Source organism: Mus musculus, chromosome 7, assembly GCF_000001635.26.
Source record: "Mus musculus strain C57BL/6J chromosome 7, GRCm38.p6 C57BL/6J".
NCBI lineage: Eukaryota > Metazoa > Chordata > Mammalia > Rodentia > Muridae > Mus > Mus musculus.
This window is the reverse complement of record NC_000073.6, coordinates 102,346,233-102,360,503: the sequence shown is the minus strand read 5'-3', so window position 1 is coordinate 102,360,503 and position 14,271 is coordinate 102,346,233. Positions and strand designations below refer to the sequence as shown.

At 41.8% G+C, this 14,271-nt stretch overlaps 1 protein-coding gene across 7 annotated transcripts in view; it reads right to left on the bottom strand.

Annotated features, from left to right (window-relative positions):
• Stim1 (stromal interaction molecule 1) overlaps positions 1-14,271 on the bottom strand; it is a 175,806-nt gene that overhangs the window by 76,816 nt on the left and 84,719 nt on the right. For all 7 annotated transcript variants that reach the window (XM_017322078.1, XM_006507535.4, XM_006507536.3 and 4 more), the window contains exon 2: positions 5,873-6,003. In XM_017322078.1, the coding sequence (XP_017177567.1) occupies positions 5,873-5,920 (48 nt within the window). In that variant the 5' untranslated portion in view covers positions 5,921-6,003. The remainder of the gene's footprint in view (positions 1-5,872; positions 6,004-14,271) is intronic.

Here is a 14,271-nt window from a genome sequence, read left to right as displayed (position 1 = left end):
TTATTATAATCTCCCTTGCACCTCCCTGCCCTAAGTTCCTTTCCTACATTCAAGTTTTTTATTTTCTTTGGGTGGTGGTGTTGTTTAAGACCCACCAAGTTTATCCAAGATCATCTGTGTGACCATAGGTTTGGAACTATCCATTTGTGCCTGATGGACTCCTCAGTGAGTCCATCCCCAAGAATCCACCAGTGGCTAGTCGTTCATAGGGCTCATGAGGCCTTCTTTGATTCTCTGTGTGTGCATGATGGGAGTGAAGTGCCACACTGTAAATACACACAGCTTGTGTTTGGAGGTCAGAGGACAACTTTATCAAGCCAGCCTCTTCCACCATTATGTGGGTTCCAAGAGTAGAATTAGGTTGCCAGGCTTCCACAGCCTTTACCTATGGAGTCATCTCTCAGGCAGTCATAGCTTCAGTGGGGTCATGACTACAGTGGCAGTAGCCTGCCCAGAACACAGTATTTTGTAGCCCTTCTTCTATCTCCTGGCTCTTACATCTCCCCCTTGACCACTTCCACAACAATCCTCAGGCCTTAGAGGAAGTGGAGTAAATGTCCTGTTTAGGACTGACTGAGCACTCAGCCATCACCTAGGCTCAGTACCTGAGCACCCATGCATCTCAGCACCCACTATTTCAAAAAGAAGCTTCTCTGGATGAGGCTGCAAGCATGCGGGGAAACCATTTTTATTGCTTACAAACTCCCCATGTTCATGAGACTGGTCTCGAACTTGAAGCAATCTTTGCTTCTACCTGACCTAAGAAGTATTGGGATCTTAGACATGCACCATCAAGCCAAAGTTCTCACATATAATTTTTTACACTGGTTTCTTCCACTCAGCACAATGTTGCTAAGATTTATCTGTTGTGTACAACAGACTTCATTTTTTAATGGGAGACATCCAAGTACTTAGGAGGCTGAGGCAAGAGGATCACAAGTTTGAGGCCAGCTTGGGTTAGTGACTTCCATGTCAGTGAGTTTGAATTAAAAGTGGCCAGCACCACCCATGCTAACCCCTGTAATGCCTTTCCCACCCCTTGAGACACAGGAGGCTAAGCTCCTCCCAACAGAGAGAACAAAAAGTCCAAGAACAGGACCACAAAATCCACCAATTCCCTAGCCACCCTGGAAAGCTCCCACCCACCCACCCATCTACCCACCTAGAAACCTTATATAAAGCCTGCCTTGGGGCCAAAGAAATCACTCAGTGGTTAAGAGTATTGTCTGTTCTTCAAAAAGGACCTGAGTTCAATTCCCAGCACCCACATAACAGTTCACAATAGTCTGCAACTCCAGTTTCAGGGGATCGGATATCCTCATTCACACATACAAGCAGGCAGAATACCAAAGTACATAAAATAAAAATGAATAAATCATTTTTTAAAAATCTGCTTCCCAGCCGGGCGTGGTAACACATGCCTTTAATCCCAGCACTGGGGAGGCAGAGGCAGGTGGATTTCTGAGTTCGAGGCCAGCCTGGTGTACAAAGTGAGCTCCAGGACAGCCGGGGCTATACAGAGAAACCCTGTCTCGAAAAAACCAAAAAAAAAAAAAAAAAAAAAAAAAAAAAAATCTGCTTCCCGCTTAGTTCTTTGCTGCTTCTCTCCCAAGCATAAGCAGTCACCCACTGGTGTCTTTCTCAGTAAATCTCCTAGGATACATAAAACTCCATCTGGGTGGGGAGGGGGAAACCACAGAGGTCCCAATAAGATGGCTCAGAGGTCACATCTGCTAGCCTGAGTTCAACAGCTTAGACTCATATAGGAAGAAAAGGGAGAACCAAGTCCTGAAAACTGTCCTCTGACTTCCACATACATATCCTAAGTAGACATACATGTGCACACACACACACACACACACACACACACGTATAACCAGAACATTTTTTTTTTAAAGAGTCTAGTCTAACTAAAGTAAGATAGTATTTTTAGAGTTCACCTCAGACTATCAGGATAATCTAACATTAAGCAAATCCTTTGCCTATAGATAGTTTCATTACCAGCTCAGGAGTTCCCATACTGCTAGCTTAGAAAAACCCTTGACTTACTAAGAAACCATTCCTGCCTGGCAATGGTGGTTCACGCCTGTAATTCAAGGACTGTGGAGCCAGGGCAGGAGGACTTTTGAGTTTGAGGTCAGCCTAGGCTACATAATCAGTACCAGGCATACCCAAGCTTCAGAGCAGAAGCCTGTTCGTATCTCAACAAAACACACAAAATGAGTTGCGGAATGTGGCTCAGAGGCAGAGCAATTACCTAGCATTCATAAGGCCAAAACATCAAAAAATTTTAAAACTTAGCACTGAGGTAAACCTTCCAGTCCTTTTGGTTATCTGAAAAACTTACCAGTGTGAGGCAGAACAAAGTGGGCTTTGGGAGAAGGTGGACTAGAGATTAAGCCTAGTACTTCATGCATGCTAGCAAACTACCACTGTGATAGAGATCCCAAGCTCTTTTACTAATTTTCACTCACTTGTTACCCAGACTAGCTCTAAACTCTGTAAGCCCAGGCAGGCCTTGAACTTGCTTCCTTCCTCAGCTTTCCAAGTATCTGGGATCCCAGGCTTGTGACACCACACCTGGCTTAAATGAGGTTTTGATAGTAGATCCTTCCAGACTTCCTGGGTAATCTGCAGTATGCTTAGCTAGGTCACAAAAGTCTGAGGTCGCTGGCAACCAGTGCAACAGGAATTTTTCTACACCATTTACCATCCATTACCTCAGCTCTGCTATAGCTACCTAACTTTCTAGCTAGATCCTGAACGCCACTGTCTCACACATGTTTAGACAAATGAAGCACACACAGTTTTACTAGTTTGTCACTCTAGGTCTCAAGATGACAAGTGACCATGAAACTGCACAATAGTGGACCTCTAACCTCTAACCACAGAGACCTGAGGCTACAGTGAGAAGAGGGCAGCCCAGGCAAGGCAGACGCTGTGCTGAAAAAGAACATCATCTCACCACTGGGGTGAGAAAGTGGCTGACAGCGTTTGTGTTATTTTAGAACAGTTTGTGCTGATGAGATTTTTGTTGTGGTAACATTCCTCTAGGATTCCTCTAAGAGAACATTTTCTTCCTTTCCTCTTTGACAAAGCAACTCAACAGAATGTGAAAAAAGGAGGAGTGTTGACAAAGATATTCAGAAATGTGCTTGTATTATATCAACATTATTTTTTGAGACAGGATCTCACTCTTTAGACCAGGCTGGCCTCAAATTCACAGAGATCCTCCTGCTTCTGCCTCCCACGTGCTGTTACATTACTTTTCAAAAAATAAAAAAAGATTTGCTTATTTTATGTGTTTTCCCTGGGTTGTACCTGTGGCAGTCAAGAGGGTGTTGGATCCCCTGGAACGAGAGTTAGAGACAGTTGTAAGCCCCCACGTTGATACTTAGAGCCAAACCCTGGTCGTCTGTAAGAGCAACAAGCGCTCTTAACCTCTAACCCTCTCTCCAGCCCTTCCGACATCACTTTCTCGCTCGCTGAGCTCCTCATTCTCCAGTCTCCGGGCAATGCTAGAAAAATAATCAGGATATTTCTAGACCTCTTTCCTAACAGGAACATGGTCCCTTGAAGGCTAGTAATATTTCTAGATAAGACTAAAAATTTAAATACCTTGCCCATAGTTGTTGGGCCTGTTTAGCTTCTAATTACCAGACTCAATAAATACAGAACATCTGGGGCCCCATGTTCCTTGCTAGTTTTTAGTTCAGCGATTGGTTCCTTAGTTTAAGCAACCCGCTCCACTGTGCTTCTCACCACAGCTCTACTTGCATCACGCTGGCTCTGCAGCTCAGGTGCCCCGACCACTTCTAGTCCTATTCAAATTCTGCCTTTAGTCACCCTTCAAGTCCTTACACATTGTTGATCTTTACAGAAGAATCCCTCTACCAGCCAATTAGCAGAATGCTGTTTTCTACTTGCCCTGTCTTCAATGACAGAGGAGTTAATATTTTATGATCTCCTCTATAACAAAATATCTCTAACTATTAAGCAATTATTTATCCCAGAAAAATAAACCCGGCTTTTAATTGGCCCTGTTCTACATTTAAAATAAAGGAAACAATACAATACATAACAGCATGGGCTTTGAAATCAGATAGAGGCCCAAATCTAGTATGTATCTTTAAGTAAATGTTTAAACTTTCTAGCATCTCAGTTCCCTAATAATAAAACCAATTTCCAAAGACTGTTAAGAAAATTACAGTAACTATGTAAAGAGCTTATTGCTGTCTCACGTAGAGTAAAAGATCAATCAATGACAACTAGTTCCACAGTTTTCATTATCATTTGCTTTAGAGAAGGTCTAATGTAGCCGTAGCCTTGGCAGACTCGACTTGAACTCCTGATCCTCTTTCCTCCACATCCAGAGTGCTGGATGTGAACAGGACTAGGTATGTGCAGGGCTGAACCACAATGCTCAGCCAATTTGTCACTTTCAAAATCTGACTTCTCAACTCCTTCTGTATTTGAAGTCAAATATATTACTTCAATGTCAGGGGTTTAATGTGATAATTGACCAGTCTCATCCCTGAGAAATGAGTAGGTCACCAAAGCTCAGACTTATCAATGGATTATTGTTCTGGTAGATTAATAATATAGTTGTAGGAAATACAGTGGTGTGTATGGGTATAACCTAAGAAGATATATCTTGTTCTAAGACCGTTCTGTTCTCTCTGTTTTCTAATTGCCATGATGTGGGGACCTCGGTTCTGTCATGTGCTCCTTAAAATGATTAGTCTACCTAACTACATGCCCGGAAACAATTCTCAAGCAGTGAGCTACAATAAACCCTTCCTTCTTTCAGTTAGTTTTCTCAGCTATTTTGTCACAACAACCAGAAACCAGTTGCTTCTTTTCCAGACTCCAGTTTCTTTACTGTAGTGAGAAAAGAATGTATCTCTTAATCTGTCTTTTTACTACCCTGCCTCCATACCTAGCACAGTGAAGGACACAAACAGACATGTAATATTAGTGAACGGTTAGATGCTATTCATTAATGTTTACAGTCTTTATCATCCATAACACGCCTCTCTGGACATTCTCTTGCTGTCCTAAATCATTCTGATGATGTGACATCCAAAATTGGACACAAAACTCAAAGGTAGACTATTTACAAAAAGAAGAGACTAGGCTTCTCTGTCCTAATGTACACTATGTGACTATTGAATATTTAGCATGGCCTTCAACAAACTGCTACCACTCCACTGTGCTTCTTGCCACAGCTATACACAGCTATCAGTTTGTGTTGAGCTTGAAATAAGAAACCTTCACATCTTTCCTACGTGATGATCTTTTACTCTGGGCTCTGCTGACCTGGAACTATAGTGATGCCAAAGGTACAACAGTAAAGCAGCTCTTTTTAAGAGTTTTCTTTCTCTACTCTTATTACCTGGCTTCTGTAAACTATTCCTTTAAAGATAGACTGACCATCCTGAGATTTGCTTCTTCCTCCCAAATAAGAATATAAAACCCCAAAAGGTGGGCTCTGCATATGTTGTCGATTAAAATGCTTCTGTGAGGAGTCAGGAACTATGAGGAGTTTGCCTTCTTTCTCACATACCAACAGAAGGCTGAATACAGATTAACATTCTCTTTCCACAGCAAGACCACATTAAAGACCCAGGGAAACTAGAGACCGTGAGACCATCGGAGGGATCCCCTTCCCTCCCAGATAGTTAGGTCAATGTTATGCTATCCACCAGTCAGCAAACGGAGACCTGTTCTGCTGGGCATCATCCCACCTGACAGGAATTAATTCCTAGAAGGCAACAAGCAGAGGCCGTCTTTCCACACAGATTAGTCTAGGCCGCTTTCAGGGATCATTTCACACACAGAGAGGAGAGCCATAGAAGGTAAGAAAGATTACCTCATCACTTTCTTCCACATCCACATCACCATTGGCATCGTCATCCATCAGCTTATGGATGTTTCGGACGGCCTCAAAGCTGAGCTTCTCATCCTCACTGTGGCACAGGGGCTTGTCAATTCGGCAAAACTCTGTATGGAAAAACCAAGGGACAACATTACTCAGAGATGCCACTCAGCCCCCACCAGTCTCTTGTGTCAGCAATCTTAGCTTCCAGTTCCTGACTCCTCATAGAAGCATTTTAATCAGCTACATATACAGTGATGGGAGTGCATCATCCAACCTTCACCCATCTCTTGGAAACTGTGCTGCGCTTCCCCATACAGAAGCTTTAGCATCGTCATAGCTCTCCAGCAGGCCAGTCTAACTTAGGGCTAGGCCTGCTCTAGGACACTGACAACGCACAAAGAGCTATCTTACAAGTCAGAGTGGAAAACCAAAGGAACAATACATACAGGAAAAAAAGGTTGTACTCACTAATAATCAAGGAACTATGTTATTTAAATATAATTATTGGTCAAATAAACAAATGTAAATTCATATAATGTTTTTAGCACTAAAGCAATTTGAATGTCTAACTAAATGTTATAGTTTTCCTTTTTGCTTACTTTGTCATTAGAAACACATATAATATCGACCATAGCCTAACTAGGGAAGCCTCACACATCAATAAAGGTAGATGACTTTTAGTGTCCTTCCTGTCCTCCAGTCCAGTCTCTTCAGATTTACCCTTAGTCCTGCTATAGCCTATCCACAGAAGCCCCTCCTCTGAGCCCACCTAGGGACTCAGCCTCTTACTTTGTCACTAAAGGTACATATAATGCTTTCATAAGTACTATGCAGATTTAGTAGGCTTTTTAAAATAATGGAAATAGTTTACCAGGCTCCAGTGACCAAGGCCTTAAGGCTGGACATTCCCTAAGGTCACCCAGCACTTTCCTTAAAGGCCTACAGCAACTGCAAGACGTTTGTATTCCTACCAACAGGCTCTGATATGTAACCTGAGCAGACAGACAGGTGACCTTTGCTTCTGGCAACCTCTAGCATAGAGGATTAAGGGGATGAGGCTAAGAGAGGACAAAAGTTTGATGTCCCACATAGTGTTAGAACCATATCCAGAAAACCATGTCAGCCAAAATTTACAAATAACTCCTTCATCTGAGCATTTCCTAAGCTGTTTCCTTGTCCTCCCTGAGACCTTTTCTGTATTTTCCACACAGCAAGCTTCCCACAGCCATCTGGAATACCATAAGAGATCCACTCATTTATTAATACATTTTTTTTACTACAATGAAAGAATCCTGAATTAAATGTCAAAAACACATACACCAAAATTCCATCCTTAAGCCGGGTGTGGTGGTGCATGCCTTTAATCCCAGCACTTGGGAGGCAGAGGCAGGTGGATTTCTGAGTTCAAGGCCAGCCTGGTCTACAGAGTGAGTTCCAGGACAGCCAGGGCTACACAGAGAAACCCTGTCTCGAAAAATCAAAAAAATAAAATAAAAAATAAATAAAAAAACAAAATTTCATCCTTAATCAACTATAAACTATGTGGTATTAGACAGTGGTTGAACTATTTCCCACCTCCTTTTCTCATCTGCAAAATAAAGTAATAATCTGCTAAATGCACTTTTTGTGAGAATTACATTAAACTGTATGTATTAAAGCACCTCTCATGCTAGGCATGGTGCTGCCCAGGCATAATAACAGAATCAGGAGCACTGGGAGTCTTGACTACTTAGGGAAACCAAAGCCAGGTTGGATGACACGAAATCCTGTCTTTACATAAAATAAAAAAAATAAATAAAAATAAATTATTTTGAAAATAAATAATCTGATATTCAATACATTTCCAATATTCTTTCTCCCTTCTCGATCAGCAGGTGAATAATTTCCATCTCCACATAACTGACTTTCCCTGGCAGAATTAGAAGGATCAAAGCAGCCTCAGCCCTCTCTGAATGTGAGTGATCAGCCCTGCCACTTGCGTCACGGCTTCTTAAATTGTTGGTTACATAACTGAAGGTGGGAGTTGAAATGCAAAAGGTGGCAAGACAAAAAGGCTCTGAACATGCAGTGACCAAAAATTAATTCAAAATGAAAAGCATAATGACTCTGACGTGTTACCATGCTGGACTGTGCAACTTCACTGCAGCCTTGGTTCTGAACGCACGGCATGCTGACTTTGCACAGTGCAGGCCATCACACCACACACCACCAAGAACACTTGCCTGAAAATACCTCAGCTCAGATTTCAGACTTTGGTGGGGAGAAGGGATGAGACGAGGTCTTGCTATGTAGCTTAGCTAACCCAGAACTCATTATATAGACCAGGCTGGTCTCAAACTCAAAAGGATCTGCCTACCTCTACCTCCAGAGTGCTGGAATTACACGCGTAAGCCTTATTTTTTGAGACAGTCTATCACTGAAACTGATGCTCACCAATTCTGTTGGGCTAGGTGGCTAGCCAGCCCCAGGCATCCTACTGTTTCTGTTTCCCCAAACTGGAATTACAGGTGTGAAGTAGAATCCCAGCTTTGTATGCTTGTACAACTGGAGTTACATAAAATATGTCAAGCAAAAAGAGGTCACACATGGGAAAGATTTAAGACACCTGTTCTAAGTGACTAGACACTGATTCAGTGTAAGACTCTAACAATGACCTGAACTCCCTCCACGTTTACTTGCATCACTGGTAACATTTACCACAGTGCTACACCACACAGTGCTACAACTGTCTTTCTAACATTATGCCGCTTGACTGTGATCTCCACAAATTAAGGTCAGCACATCCCTAGCAGCAACCAAAGTCTAATTTCTTGATAAGATGCTCTGTTAAAAAAAAAAAAAAAATTTAAAGACTTCCTTAATATATTAACTCTAGGGAGAACAAAAGAAAATAACTAGAAGCAAAAAGAAGATCAAGGCCTAGGCCCAAGTTCTTGAACTTTTAGTCTCATGACCTCTGTATATAGTCAAACTTTTTTGTTTGTTTGTTTTGTTTTGTTTTGAGACAGGATTTCTCTGTTTAACAGCTCTGATTATCCTGGAACTCACTTTGTAAACCAGGCTGGCCTTGAACTACCAACCTCTGCCTCCCCAGGGCTAGGATTAAAGGTGTGCACCACCATACCCAAACTTTTTAGTCAAATTTTTTAATCCCAAAGAACTGTTTGATATTTATCTGGTGTCTACCAGAGGGCCAGCAAGACAGTTCAGCGTGTAAAGCTGCCTGCTGTGTAAGCCTGACCTGACTTCAATTCCCAGATCTCACAGGGAACAGAGAAAACTAAGTTCTGAAAGTTTCACCCTCTGGTCTCTCCACCAGCCATGGCATGTGTAAGCCTGGACATAAGCTTGCATGTGTGCACATGTACACACACATGCACACATACACACCATACATATATATAGTGATAATTTTTTTAAAGAAGTCAGGTGTGGTGGCAATCTTAACAAAAACTTGGAAGGTGGAGGCGGAAGGATCAGCAGTATAAACGCAACTCAGCTATAGAGGGAGCTCAAGGCTACATAACACTGAAATCTGAAAGAAGAAAAGAAATAAGGAAACAGGTGAATGTCAAAAAAGAAAATAGATATTAAAACAAATCTTCATGGTTAGATATTAATTAGAGAATAAAATGTTCCTAACAAGTTAAGGAAAACAGCATGCTTAGTGAAAACTAATTATGTTTTCTGGGCTGGAAAATGCAGCGCAGTTGGTAGAGTGCGTGCGCAAAGCCTGCAATCTCAGCTCTTGGGAGGGAGAAGCACGAAGATCAGAAGTTCAAGGCCATCCTTAGCTACATACTGAATTTAGGCCTGCCTAGATATCCGAGACTGTAAAAAGGTTTTCTGAAAACATCTTCATGAGAAGGGGAGGACTGCTTCACATTTTTGTATCTACTTTCACATTTAAGCTGTTGTAATACAGCTTTCACTGAGGATCAAACACAGACATATAGTTGGAAAGGGGAGGGGGCTATTTTATTAGCTTCTCCGGATAAAAACTATGGCTATTCTCTGCTTTTGTATCTACACTTGCCACATGGTCAGGATTAGTTTAATACTACCTGCAAATCTGAAACTATATGAATAAACCTGTTGAACTCTGTAACATTCATATTCATTAATCTCTCTTGTACTTTGAATGAATCTTTTTATATATGCATGGTTTTATAATATGATACACAGCTCATTGGGAAATGCTGGGATCTAGATTATGCAGAATATTCAAATGTTGACACATTCTATTTAGACAACATCAAAATAATCATAATCATTAATGTCACCAGTGATTTAATCAGAAAAGCTGTCAAACACACAGTAACTGATATACATTTTCAGAAACTTTTCACTTAAAAATTGGGATTTTACAATTGGCAGCAGATATTATCAGTTGTTTTCCTTCAAGTAAAACATTCATTTCATTCAGTTTCCATAAAAATGTCATGTTGGTTACTAATACTCAAGCCTATAACCATAGAATGCCAGGAAGCAGCTCACCACCAGTTTCAAGTCAGCCTGAAATTCAAAATAAGACCTAGTCTTAGAGGGGTCAGGGGGGCTGAGAAGAAAGCTCACCAGTTAAGAGCACTGGCTGTTCTTCCAGAGGACTGAGGTTTGACTCTCAGCACCTCCATGGGTACTAAGAACTATTTGTTAACTCCAGTTCCAGGGGTTCTGATGCCCTTTCTGGTGCGTTTCCTTCAGATAACCATCAGTCTTCTCCATGAAGCAGAGCTTTATTATGTCCCTTGAGCACAGCATGTATTTACATATGTGCATACATATTAATCTCCATTGCTATTTTCAGACATATATCTCCTAGAATCCTTGTAATTTTTCAAAATGATAAGGGTATCTTTCTCTGCTGGTGGCATATCCTAATGCAACCTCTAAGCAGCATCAGGAGGGGAGCTGGTCATAGAAAGGCCAAGCCAAGGTTAAGAGACTTTCAGTCTCACTCCTCAACCTTCAGGAGGGAATTCAGAGTTAGACATCTGGAGCTCACATGATGGAATGAGAGAGCCGAGTCCTTTAAGACATAAGCAGCCTCTTACTATTCTTACTATTCCAGAGGAAATTCAAAGTTCTCTCCCCAAGGCAGAGTTAGTCATTTACTGCTCACTGTCCCATGCTTCAAAGCACTTTGTACATAGTTCCAGCGTATGAATTTTCATGTCCCGCGTTGTTCACATGCCACATCCAGAAAAGGGCAAGAACCAAGTTTAACTCATTTTATTCCCGAGAGTTCAGTCTGTCATCACTGCTAACATTCTCCATGTCAAGCAAAAATCAGCAAATGCTGGCTGGCTAACTGAATGAAGAGATAAACCCTTGCCCTCAGAAAGAGATCAAAAGTTTCAGACTGAGAATATTAACCCTGGGAAGACTCTCAGATCTGGTCAAGAAACAGAAGTTTCAGAGACAAAGTTACAAGGAAACTAAAGTGGAGATGAGCAAGGCAGAGTAGATGAGTGGACTGACTAGAGATATGAAGACTATAGATACAGATTTAGTGTTGAGAGGGGAAAGGTCCCCAGTGAAAGACATAGCAAGTCTAGTCACCAAGGAGAAAGATCAGGTCACTGGGATGTGTACAATCCAGCCAATTTGAGAGATGTTCCTGCACTTATTAGAACACCATGTCCTCGTGTCCAAGAAGAGACCCAGTTCTTCTCAGCAGGAGGCAGGAATTCAGAAGAGCTTTAGAGCCTTTCCTCTGAACAAAACTGGCACTGCCTTCAGTTTTTCAAGCAGCACTGACAGTAATAACCCAAGATTCAAAACTCCGAGAGCTTACTTCTCTCCCAGGGGTCATTTATCAAAAACAGAGTGGTTGCACAAGCCTATAATCCCAGCATTCAGGACAGAGTAGGGGGAGCACCACAAGTTCCAGGCCAGCCTACTCTACATAACAAGCCTGATGCCAACCTCTGCCTTCCTCACAACAGTATGGGAACACACACACACACACACAGGAACACACACACACACAGGCACTCACGCACTCATGCACTTAAAGTACAGATCAAAGATAGTGGGAACAGAAGGGAGGATAATCCAAGCAATGAAAGCCGTAAGAATTCAGCATAGTAACTTGATATCTGATGTATTATCTAGATACAATGGTGCACACTTATAATCTGAGCATTTGGAAGGCAGAGCCAAGAGAATCACCACCAGTTAACCAGCCTAGTCTATATAGCAAGTTCCAGGCCAGCCAACAATAAGCAATAAGATTCCATCTCAAAACAACATTGCCAGGCAGTATATGCTCACCAGCACAATAAAGGCTTGACTGTGGTGGGCATGACCAACTTCACTCTGATTGCATTTAAGGCCTGTTTGGGGAGTAGAGTCAGGGAAGTAAATAGGCACCCTACAGCTAGTATTGTAAGCCCAGCTAACAACCCAGGTCTAGAGGTCACAGGCCGAGCTCTAAACCTATTGTTGCTATATCAGCAAACTGTCTTCTAAATACCTGTGCTTATACAAATACGTAGACAAAAGCTGTTCCCAGCCTAAATCAGAGAAGCCTCTCCCTATACTGAAGGGCAGTGAATGTAGAGAATCCTGGCTGCCCAAGATGCAAAGACTAAGCAATGATTGTGGGCCTTATACCAGCCCCTTTAAAGCTCAGGAACATTGTTGAAGAGAGTCCAGAAAGTTTTTAAAAACCAGAAAATAGAGTGAAGGGCTACAAAATGCTATTCTGTAGAACTGGTTAACCATTAATTCCTAAAAATTGTAGTAGCTTGCACTGGGCCCACATAAGACCCAATAAGTCAAGGAAAGGGGGTGGGAGTCTCATGACACATTGTTCTTGATCAATAATAGAGTCATAGGGCGAACCACTGTCATCAGTTGTATACCCATTGCTGAGAGTACCGGGTTCTAATAGATAGCTCTAGTCTCACAGCTTCAAAGATGGCTCTGGTTATTCTTAGTGAATCACAAAACTAAAAAAAACAAGTGAAAGATTTGTGAGGAGGAGTTGGGGTGATGTAGACAGGGCTTGTACAGGGTGGGGGTGTGAGTTGTTAGTATGCAGTATGTCAATCAAAAAAGAGAACCACCGTAGTTGTGCCACCTAATAACCAAACTCCTTCTCCTAGACCATAAAAGGAAGCCCCAGACAATAACTTAAGTACTTTCTTACTCGGGTGACTGACTACTTGGTTACAGAGTCTGTACGATTGCTTTGCTTTTGAATACAGTTTCCTCTAGCTACTTTGCAATCTTTGTGTGCCTCTATTACAATGCTTTGAAAAAGGGACCAAGTATCTGGAAAGATCTAATCCAAACACTGACCAATTTACTCTCTGATAAAAAGTGGCCAAAAGTTCCTTTCTCACTTTCTCACTAGGTTTTAAAAACAAGTTGACAGGTCACTAGAGAAGAATATTTAGCTCTGGCACTCTGTGTAAGAACGAGGGAAGAGGAGACACCTGTAAGAAAAGAGAAGCAAACCTGAGCCTCCGCTGGATGACAAGTCCTCTCTAAGCCTCCGTAGCCTCTACAGCTACATTCTTCCCCTCCTTTTTTTTCTTCAAACCTTGCTCTCACAAGAAGCCTTCTTCAAAAAGAAAATGGTTAATCCCTACAGGGAGTTCCTACCAAGCAGGCCAGGACCTCAGTGCCATGGGTTCCCTCTGCATTCTAATTGCTTTGGCCTTTTCCTCGTCTCTCAGGACTGTAACTACTGGTAAGCAGCCCATTTTCCTGGCTTTTGTCTCTGTATCCTTCCTGACTGGTTTAAAAGTATCTGTCCCCAGTTTAGTGCTCATACACTGAAATATCCATTTCAGCTTTTCACTTAACACTTTTAAGCAACAAATTATTGAAATCAGAACTAGTCAAGCTAGTTAAAGGCACTAGGAAGTCAAAATAATAAAACCCTTTTCTGACCTCCAGGATCTCCTCTATGCTTACCCTCTGAATTCCTGAAACACATTTTGAATTACGGAAATGGCAACTGTGCATCTTTAAATTCTTTCATACATGTTGACTACTATGCCTAAGCATTCATTTTCCTCTCTTCCTCCCACCCTGTTATTTGCTTTATGTGTTTGTTTGCTTGAGACAGGGTCATAGGTAGCCTTAAACTCACTATGTGTCCTAGGCTTGAACTCAATATATATCTCATGGCAATTCTCTCTCAGCTCCCTAAGTACTGGGATTACAAGCATCAGCTACTATTAGGCAGGATTAGTTTTATCCGAAAAATCAGCAAGGTCCTTTGAAAAGCAGTAACCCTACAGCAATGCTAGCTGCTCATTTGCCAGTTCTCTGTGTTCTACTTTACCAGGGCAGGCTTTGATTTTTCTAGTGTTCCCCTGTACCTAGCCAAGCACTAGGCAACACAGTTTCTGATGTAAGAATAACTCTAAAGT